Source organism: Condylura cristata, unplaced genomic scaffold, assembly GCF_000260355.1.
Source record: "Condylura cristata isolate star-nosed mole 26May11 unplaced genomic scaffold, ConCri1.0 scaffold00004, whole genome shotgun sequence".
Lineage (NCBI taxonomy): Eukaryota > Metazoa > Chordata > Mammalia > Eulipotyphla > Talpidae > Condylura > Condylura cristata.
The window spans coordinates 36,508,745-36,519,290 of record NW_004567105.1 but is presented as its reverse complement, the minus strand read 5'-3'; the positions used below and the strand labels follow the sequence as shown (position 1 = coordinate 36,519,290).

At 40.5% G+C, this 10,546-nt stretch overlaps 1 protein-coding gene across 2 annotated transcripts in view; it reads right to left on the bottom strand.

The window, feature by feature from the left end:
• Nucleotides 1-10,546, bottom strand: part of CAPRIN2 (caprin family member 2) — a 43,115-nt gene that overhangs the window by 13,940 nt on the left and 18,629 nt on the right. Inside the window, exons 7-13 of one of the 2 annotated variants that reach the window (XM_012734958.1) lie at nt 10,261-10,428; nt 9,190-9,233; nt 8,122-8,307; nt 7,645-8,052; nt 4,555-4,677; nt 3,428-3,509; nt 1,989-2,044 (exon numbers count right to left, since the gene is read on the bottom strand). In XM_012734958.1, the coding sequence (XP_012590412.1) occupies nt 1,989-2,044; nt 3,428-3,509; nt 4,555-4,677; nt 7,645-8,052; nt 8,122-8,307; nt 9,190-9,233; nt 10,261-10,428 (1,067 nt within the window). Of the gene's footprint in view, nt 1-1,988; nt 2,045-3,427; nt 3,510-4,554; nt 4,678-7,644; nt 8,308-9,189; nt 9,234-10,260; nt 10,429-10,546 lie in introns of both variants that reach the window. The other variant, XM_012734956.1, reaches the window with a different exon arrangement.

Below are 10,546 nucleotides of genomic sequence, written 5' to 3'. Positions count from 1 at the left end.
GGGGATTACAATTGAGATGAAAAAAAATGTACAAAATGATGTAAAAATGAACTATTATATAAAAAAACATATATATGCATATACATATATATATTTACAGGGTCTTCCCTGATGGCACAATGGCTTAAAGCGCAGCACTACAAGTGAGCCACGGCTCCTTCAGTGCAAATTTGATCCCCAACCCCAGAGGTGATCCACAAGGGGCAGCAAACCTCTCCTGACCCGCCCACTGCTCCCCTCAGAGGTGTACTTCATCTATCTGCCTGTTCTGCTCCCCACTCTGTCTCTGGTGAACCCTCTCACTACCCCTGTACTTCTGGTCTGTACACCAGTTCTATATGCATAAGTAAATAAATCTTCTAAAAATATATTTCTGAGATCTTTTCAAACACTTCTTATACCTACAGAAATAGGTACAATTTACATCTGACCAAAATATTAGAATTATTATGAGACGAGTTTAAGATTTATTTATTTATGAATACAGAGCTGGGGTGCAGGCTGGAGGTGCAGGGGATGAGACAGATTAGGCAGATCTACTGAGGGGAACAGCACACAGATAGAAGAGCTGCTGTGCTATGTGGGTCACCTCCCTGGCCAGGGACTGAATTCATGCACAGTGGCTGTGGATAAACTTATACTGCTTCAACTTAACCCCTTGTGCTACCAGGGAGGTCCCAAGATGAGTTCTTTCTAAACATAGGCCTTTTTTCTAGCTCTTGCACTAAACAATGAGATGACTGCCTAAATACAATAAGCAAGCCAGACTGTTGACTATGAGACAACACAACTCAGCTGCTCCAAGGCAGGGTACCTGGGTACCTGGTCCCTCAGCAATTAAGACTTTAAACAACAACTGGATTTTAGTAAAAAAGTTCACTTAACATCAAAAAAAGAGAAAAGACACATTCTTTATACCAGGATTGGTTCAGAAATTTTTGGCAGTTTCTGCTTCCAAATCAGAGCATTGGAAGCAAAGCAGGAGGGTGGTTTACATAATGCCAAACAGACATGGTGCTAGAGACCAGTGATCCCAACAACAGGACTGTAGATCACCCAAGGAACTTCTTAAATATACATATCCCTAGATACCACACCTGGAAATTCCAACCTAACAGGTCTAAGGTGACACTTGGAAATATATAATTGCATTAAAACTATCAAGCGTCCTTATGCAGCCATCCTACAGGCCTGCCCCGGAAGCCAGACCTAGGCCAAGGCTTTCCAACGAAGTACAACTTGTCAATGGGACTCAAGTAGGTCCTTTCAAGTAAAGGTTTCATGAAAGCCACAGTAGATTGAGAGCCCTGCTCCACAAATACGATCTGAAAACTGAAATGCAAACAAATGGCCTTCACTTAAGACATTTCTAGAAGGTTATAGGAGCTGAACCACCTAGTCACAACAGTAAACCTTCTGTGAAAGCATGAACTATTGACAAAGTCATCCCAAGGTCTTCAAAGGGAGCCAGAGAAATTTTTTTCAAAGGTAATGACCAAAAAATAAGTGAACCTTGAACTTACTGTTGATGGGAATATGACACAGCCTTTACAGATCTTAAGAGCTGGTCCTTAAGAGCCTAGGAGAGCCAGCACCTCAGAATGTCAGCATGTAGGCATGGATATGTGTTTGCGTGTGTTGTGTATATGTGTATCTGAGGAAGAAGACCGCCTTAAACAAAATCATGCCCTCCTTTATAGCCTTTACAGTGCTGATACACTAAGTGATTTGGGTAGCTCACTAGCAAAGAGACTCGCAGAACAGGCACCTCTGAATTCCTCTGCTTGATCTTTCCACAGTGAAGTTAGTAATCTCTGTGGTAACAAATGGCACTCTTTTTAGGACCAAATGTACTTCATCGAAGAACATACTTAGAGCATTTTCAGTAAGGTAGGTAGGTAATATACCTACCTATATTAAAACCCTAACTCTGATCATTCTTGTCAAAGCAAAGAAAAGTAAATATGAGATTAATCTGAACACGTTACCTGTAATGGTTCTTGAAGAAAATCAGTTTGACTAGATAGATTTTGTTCTGTAGATGCTGCAAAGTGAAAAAAGAAATACAGTGAACTACTAAGGGAGTAAAAAGCTTATGCATTATAACTGGGTGGAAGCTAAGGCATGTACTTGACAATAAAAGCAGCAGTTGGAGGGTCAAGGTCTCAAGTCCATTATGAGCCATCTCTGAGCATTTTGAAGACTCAGAGGACTGTGAGGGAGTAGGAGACACCAGTTTCACTTGGAACACATTAAGACTTTTCCATTGAATGGGTAAAAACAGCACTGTAAGGTTTTTAAAAGAAAATAACTAAAAAGTAACTAAAAACAAAATAATTTAGGCACTTCTTTAAAAACTAAGACTTTTAAAAATAACTTAATAATCGTATCTGGAAGATAAAATCTGAGCTATTATGAATAGCTAATTAACTGATACACTTAAGTTTCAAAAAAACTGTCAGCTGAGTCATCGCCTTAGGATCTTTTTCTCTTTGATTACATCTATTAATGTTTTCCAATCACATGCATCAGCTTGATTTCTTCTTTAGTGTCCATCAATGCTATTCATTCCTCCATTTGTTGTCCTGACTTCAGTGGGGGGTGGCTGCAGCCCTCTCTTTGCAGGCCTACACTGCTCAAACATGGCCAGTGGCTTGTAGAGGTTGCTCCTTCCGGGGATAAACACAAATGTTGAAAAGCCTCCAGTCTGACATGTCATACCAGAGTCAGAACTAGACTCCAGCAGGAGTTACCACTGACCGCTGGCCCAGGATCACCAAGGCAATCTCAGTCACAGTCAGGACCCAAGCATCTCCACACTAGATTTACAGAATTGAAAGAAGTCAGCAAGTTCCAGTCAGAATCCACTCTAAGAATACAGAATATTGTTGGGCCCTCCCTGGTGACACAGCACTATGAACCAGCCAGAGTTAAAGCACAGCACTATGAGCCTATTGCAGCCACTGCAGCACGAGTTCGATCCCTGCCCAGGGGGGTGACCCACATGGGGTGGCAGACCTCTCCTGACCTACCCACTGCTCCCCTCAGCAATGTATTTCAGTACATCTGCCTGTTCTGCTCCCCACTGTCTCTGGTGAATCCTCACATCTCCCCTCACCCCCCGCATCTCTGGCCTGTACCCCAGTTCTGTATGTATAAATACATAAATCTTAAAAAAATAACAATATAGAAAATTGTGAGGAAGCAAAAAACTATTGGGCATGTGCAGTCACCCATTTGGACTTCAAAATGTTATCTGGTCAGTCAAACACACATCCTGGTGGTGTTTATCCACATTCAACTCTGGTAAGAGATGGACATTTAGAAGAAATCAGAACCCTTAACAATATCTATACTAAAACCATCTGTACAAGAAACAATTGTTAGGGCAGAGCTGTGCTCCAGATCTTAAGACTGATTTACTTACCTACTTGGTTCCCTGGAGTAACTGAAGGCGGCTGTGACAACTGAATTGCACTTGAAGGTTTGTCAAAATCCAGAACAGATTCCTAAAAACAAAATTTCACATGAGTAAATATTATTCAACAACTACTACCATTAAATCATTCATATTTCTCAAAATTTAACAACTATAGCTATCTAGCTACCTCAAAATTTTAATAATTAAGTTCTTATCAAAAAATTAAGTTAAAAACAAAATCTAAAGTAACTATCAAAACTTCTAATTTTGTAAGTGCTAAAACAAATCTCAATTCTTACTTGGAGGAGAAAACGCTCATCTTGAAATTGAAGCCTGAAACATAAGCATTAACCCTCACCTAGCCTGGACGTTCATTTCTATGTATTTGACCTGCATGCAGAACTAAGAGTCTTAGCTCAACCACTGAAGGAGTTCGTGCTAATAAATCATTCTCTTCTCAGAGCTGCCTATTTTGGTTCTCCAGATAGGTTCCCAGCATTCTGAATACTTAAACTATATACTTGGACCTCTTATTCTATTTCTTTATTTATCCTCATATAATCTGAAGCTAAGTAATTCCCTCATTTTGCAACAAGGTAGAGGGTGAGAAATCTGCAACAAATCATGTAGCTGGTGAATAGTAGAAGCAGGATTTAAACACAGAATTCCCAAGTTCAAAAATCTTAATTCACCTTCATCCATCAGTAATACACTATACTGAAATTCTGCGAGTCTGCATTTATCTACAGCTGTAGAACAAGTTTACAGACTTATGCAACTATAAACTCTGTGAAGGCAAAGCTTTCTCTACACAATGGTAGTGAACAGAATGCCAAGAAGGTGGGTTATCTCAGTCTGAGTGGGAGGTCTGTAGCTGCAGGAATATGGGCACACTGAGAGCTTTTTATGTGTTGAATTCATTTTATTATTCAAAAACAAAGGAACAGAAACCATCATTTTCAGTTTTCAAAACAAGAAAAGTGGGCAGAGAATTAAGTCATGTGCCTCAATATTCAGAACAGAGCCAAGACCACCCTATTAGAATCCAAGCTCTAAGGAATAGCCTTATTCTAGTGCTCATGCAGAAGCTGCAGCCCCGTATCATTTAACGTTCATCTCAGAATGACTCGTACTTGCATAAAATTGCAAGTTCCTTGAATCTGGGTCATCAGATCCTGCAATTTTTCTTTCCTGGATACTGGATCCTTCAGAAGGGTAGAGGAAGAACCCACAAGCTGAGGCATGGGCATAGGCACCTGCAAGAGAACCAATGATATTTAAGAGCACAATTCAAGCTCAGCAACCTAATAAGAAAACTTAGCTTATCAAATTTTAGTATCATCAAAGAAAAAACAATACTTACACATCAGACTCTTCAAAGGCAAAGAATTTCCACATAAATGCATTTTCCAAAATCTTTTAAACAGGTTTCCCCCTTCAACACAATTTAACAGAAATCTAAGATACCCTTTTTAAGATTTTTTTTTTTTAATTTGTGCATACATACAGAAATGGGATATAGGCCAAAGGTACACGGGTGGTAAGAGGATTCACCAGAGACAGAGTGGGGAGCAGAACAGAACAATTTACTGAAACAGATTGCTGAGGGGAGCAGTGGGCAAGACAGGAAAGGTCTGCTGCGCCATGTGGGTCAGTTGCCTGGCTGGGGATTGAACTAGTACAGAAGCATGCCGAAGCTTTGTAATGCTGTGCTTTAACCCATTGGACCACCAGGGAGGACTCAAAACATCCACTTTTTAAAGGGAAAATGTACTTCATTAGAGACATTAGCTACCACCTGTTCTCTGTAACAAGAGGCTACTGACAATCTGATACACCCAAATGACATTCCCCCCATAGTAAATATTATGACTAACATTTGAAACAGACACCTCAGTTTTTAAGATTTCAAATCATTAACATGTAAAAACATTCATGTATATCCCAGAATTGAGAAAACACCATATTTTGCTATAAAATAAGTATTCTTTGTGGCTATTAATGTTTTTAAGCTGTCGGTTTTCCTACTAGTTGAGGATTGCTGTACCCCCAAACATGACCTCTTGGTCACAGACCACCTCCTCCTCATAGCCTAAAGGAGGTCAGCCTCATGACTACTCTCTTCCACTTTCTCATTCACCACGAAGGTATAGGGTAAGAGGGAGGAGGTACCAAGTAAAAAGATAACAGATCCTACATGTGTATCTGAAAGGCTTTTAGGAAAAAAGTACAAATTTTAGTGACTAACTTCCCGGTATCTAATCTTGTGGCTCAGAACTCTACTTTGCCCTTGACTATACTTAGTCATGTTCTCAACAGCTGAGGTTGCAAGAAGACACAGACACCAAGATGTATACGAGCATCTTCTCAGTCGCGACAATGCTGCAACGTCAAGAGAAATTTTCTGTGCCTCAGAAGCCCAGTAAATGAGCATCGCCTTCCTGAGCAAGAACCCTGCTGTGAACACACCACTGCAGTCAGATGGGGCAGACACACCAACGCAGCTTTCCCAAAGCACTAAACTGAGTTTCTAAATACAAGTTTCCCAATGTAGTTGTCACATTCATAATGACCATAGTGTGCCATGTAGCTAATAAAATAAAGTTGCCCCATCTTCTGCAAGTTCCAAAAAAGTGTAACTGGAAGAAAAAAAGGAAGAAAGAAGCACAAAAGCAACAATTCTCTCCCCATGCAGCAGAACTGAGGTGCAGTGAAGATGTTATATCGATTTTCCAAGTAAAAGTTCGATCCTCCACTAAGGAGGTGACCCACATAGTATAGCAGACCTCTTCCTGTCTCACAGGCTGCTCCCCTCAGCAGTGTACCTTGGCAATCTGCCTGTTCTGCTCCCCACTGTCACTGTCTTACTCCCCTGCACCTCTGACCTGTATGCCAGTTCTGCATGCACAAATAAATAAATCTCTAAAATGTATATATATATTTCCCCCACACACACTGTTGCCAAAAAGCCTATGGCTGCAATGATGGGGAAGCCCCAATAAACACAACAGTAAGTCTGCATTTAAATAATGGCAAACAGAACCTCTCTGGTGGCGTAAGGGGTTAAATGTCTCAGCATTATAAAGTTATCGCCAGCTACTGCAGCACAAGTTCAATCCCTGTCCAGAGAGCTGACCCACATGGCATAACAGACCTCTCCTATCATACCCACTGCTCCCCTCAGCAGTCTACTTCAATAGATCCACCTACGCTGCTCCCTACTCTGTTTTTGGTGAATCCTCTCACCCCTCATACCGCTGGCCTCCCATACCCCAGCTCTTGTATGAATAAATAAATAAATCTTTAAAATAAATGGCAAGTAACTTAAATTTAATGAAGTTTAATAAAGGACCCATTAATTAGCACTGTATTCAAGAATATATTTATTATAACCTTTATTTTCCTAACATAGTTTTTTTATCATTAACAGAATGAGGCTTTGTATTTGAACTAGTCTCATACCTTAAAACCTAATTACGGGGCCCTCCCTGGTGGCACAACAGATTAAAGCACAGCACTATGAAGCTATCTGAAGCCACTGCAGCATGAGTTCGATTCCCAGCCAGGGAGGTGACCCACATGGCACAAGAGACCTTTCCTGTCTTGCCCACTGCTCCCCTCAGCAATCTGTTTCAGTAAATTGTTCTGTTCTGCTCCCCACTCTGTCTCTGCTGAATCCTCTCATCCCCTGGCCTGTACCCCAGTTCTTGTATGCATAAATAAATCTTTAAAAAAAAACCTAATTACAAAATACATAAAAGCCCATTTCCAGAAAATTCTGATTCTACAAGGAAGATAGAAAATTAATTCAGATCCTACCCCAACTACCAGAATATGCACCAACACCATATTCCTTCAGGGAGGACAGTTGAGTTGACTACAAATAAGTGTGAAAAACAAGTTGGCCAGGAAAAATGGCCTGTGCACCAAATGAAAGATGACAAGTGAAACCTCTTACATCCTCCACATGCAACACAAATCATCTTTTCCAGTTGTTCACATTATGGTCTTTTCTGAACTATCCATAACACTGATGTCTTATGTTCAAAAATAATTAAAATAATTCAGGTTCTCTAATTTCCCAATTCTCTAGGAAAGATAAATCTTTGCATCAAAGAGTTAAGTCAAACACATTATACAGTGTTTTGAGTTTGCTAACTATTTTTTAAGAACCAAAAAGTTAACACTGCCTAAGACAAAAGCAGAGTGACACAGCAACTCACATCTTTGGGTTCTGCACTCAATTTCCTGGGCAGGAGCTGGTCACAGGGGAGGAGGCTTACTGGAGCCACCCCCCAGGACTTTGTAGAAATCCGCGATGGTGGTAAAGCATATTGCTGACTCTCCACCCTGCTTTCCCAAGGTGCCAGGCTCTCCTGCTGTGTGGAGTCACGCTGTTCGCACAGGGGTGGGGTCCAAGACGTGGCAGCTTCCTGCTCACCCTGCAGAGGGGCCCAAGGCTTTGTTGTTTGTTTCTGTGGGTCCAGGTCTTTCTGCAGCTGCACAGGCCAAGACTTCCTTGGGTCCTGCTTCTGCTCCTCTTGAATCTGTTCTTCGGGTGCCAGGGTGCTTGGCTCCCACTGACCAGGAAGTGGTGTGGGCTTGGAGACATCCTCTGTCTTCTCCGGTTCCTGCAGAATGGACAAGAGTTTTGTAATCTCTTGTTTCCTCTGTTTTAAGGCAACTGCAGGCTTCAGTACCTCTTGGGATTCAGGGGAAGATTCCCATGACTGGAAGGATTCCTGTTTCTTCTTGGGACCATCTGGTTGGATCAGCACATCCCAGCATTTGGAAAGGTTTGGTTTTCTAGCATAATTTGCATCCCAGGATTGTTCATCTTGTTTGCCTGAATAATCTACTTCTGCCACGTAGCGTCTGTTAAGAAACTAGACCAAAGAAAAAAAGTGCTTGAATCACAAAATGTGTCCAAGATCTTGAGGGCAACATGTCGTTCCTTAGTATCCTGTGTCCCTGAGCCAGCAGGAAACATCTGTTTCATCTATTCAAAGACTGCCCTGCTCTCCTGCCCTTTTCTTTCCTTTCCTTCCATTAACAGATACAACCTTGATACTTGAAAAGGTGCAGCCTTCACCTGACTCAGAAGACAGACATCAAGTGATATATCTGCCTGGTTCAGGATCTTCCAGTAAAATAATTCCACCTCTGCCAGTCCAGGAGTATCCAGGCATTGGACTCCCTGACAACAAGGCTAAGGGGAGCTTGATTTCACTGCTGCTCAAAAGTCACCTAAAATAAACTTACATGTTATGGCTCCTGAATTATCAGCCCTTTCTTTTCATTACAGTAGCAACTACACTGTGGTTTTGCCTTGTCCGCTTCTTTTCAGTTTTCAACATCATTTAACAAAGATAACAAACACCCTTTTTTTTTTTACCAATATGAGTGAATCAGAGAGAAAGCAAAACCTTATAAAGCCATACTGAATTTTAGCACAAAGGCCAAAAACAACAGCAATAACCCCTAACACTTAAGTAGCTATTATGCAGCAGGACAAATCCTAAGTAAGTCAGAATTTAAGTTAGCTTCTTTCATCCCCATAAGCAAGCACTGATATTATTCCCATTTAAAATCTGTGAATAAAGACACAGCTGGGCTGTACACCCTGCGCAAAATCCTTAAGGGGGCGGGGGGGCTGCAAAGTCATGGTTCAAGTACATGCAGATTGGAACTGAGCCTCAGCTCTTAACCACAACATACTACACAAGGCTCACAAACCACAGTGAGCAAACTACTACTCAGGACCTTACCTCTTGTGGTTGTATCTCTGGCTGTGCATGTTCCATAAAAGATTCTGGGAAAATACAAGGAATATTAAATATTGGTAAGTGTGAAGGTTTCAAATTAATTATAATTGTGATCTATTCTTAATTATTTCAAAAGAGAAATAGTAAAAGAATCATATGGTATAATCATGGCAGAAATAACTGCTTGTTGGTCAAAAGCATAAAGTCTGAGGCTAGGTGAAGCTGATACTAAGTTCATTTTTGAAGACAAGTTAAACTTAAAAACTGATTTTCGATTAAGAAAATGAGTATCTCCTCCTCTCCAGTTTCCTTCTTTCTAGTGGGAACTGTAGCTGCAGTCCCATGTAAAAATTAGTGATCTCACCTTGAAATCGGCCTCACCTTGGCCAGCTGAAGATAAAGAGCAGCAGAGAAGCAGCATAAGACACTGAGGCACTGGGCTCAGTACAAAGAACTTAAGGGAGTAATAAAAGCAATGATTTGAATTTGCCAGGGGCCACCAGCACCCTGCCCAGAATACCTTCACAGAAGTGACATTTCTTAAATAAATGTAGCCTCAATGAACAAAAGCAAAAGTGCCACTTCCTCAGTCTTTCTTTCTCAAGAAAAGTGGAATTTTTAAAAGTTATTTCCTTCACTGATTTTAGAAATTTTTTTCCCTGAATAATCACATTAGCCTTAGTTATCAGCACTCTTGTTATACTAGTTTTGGATTCTACTTACATTTTAAACAATTTACATAGTTTCCTACCAATAATTTTAACCAGTAGTCTAACAAAGGAATTATGCTACTAAAAGTTTAATAAAAAGGATCTTTCAAATTCCACAAATGCTTCATTTTAACCAGTGTACTCCCTTGTAACAGCATAACTGAGTGTTTCTTTTAAGGTCCAATCCAGTACCAGAGCTTAGAAATGCTTCCTAAACCTGGTCTCAGCCTGCAGCAAGTGAAAATTCTCATGCACGTGCAACCTAGCAAAATAAAATGAGGTGATCATTCCACCATGACTTGATTCATCTTGATTAAGTGTAAAAATGCAACCACAACAAAGGACTATAGGGAACACCACCAACCTGACTCCGTCATAGACTCAGTCTTCAGTAATGGTTTTTTCTTGTCTGATTTTATCAACAGTCCTTCCTCCAATGATATTTCTTTTTCCTTACCATTTTTGGGAACTGGAATGCTTTCAAAATAGCCTGAGCTCAGCAACTTAGACAGTAGATCTTTCATGTGTTTGTCTAAGAAAGAACAATTAAAACTCAGTTATCACATAATTCAAAGTACACAGAAAACTATTTGAATAAAAATCCTAACATCATTTTATCCTACTCTTTCTATGTCATCACAACATTCTAC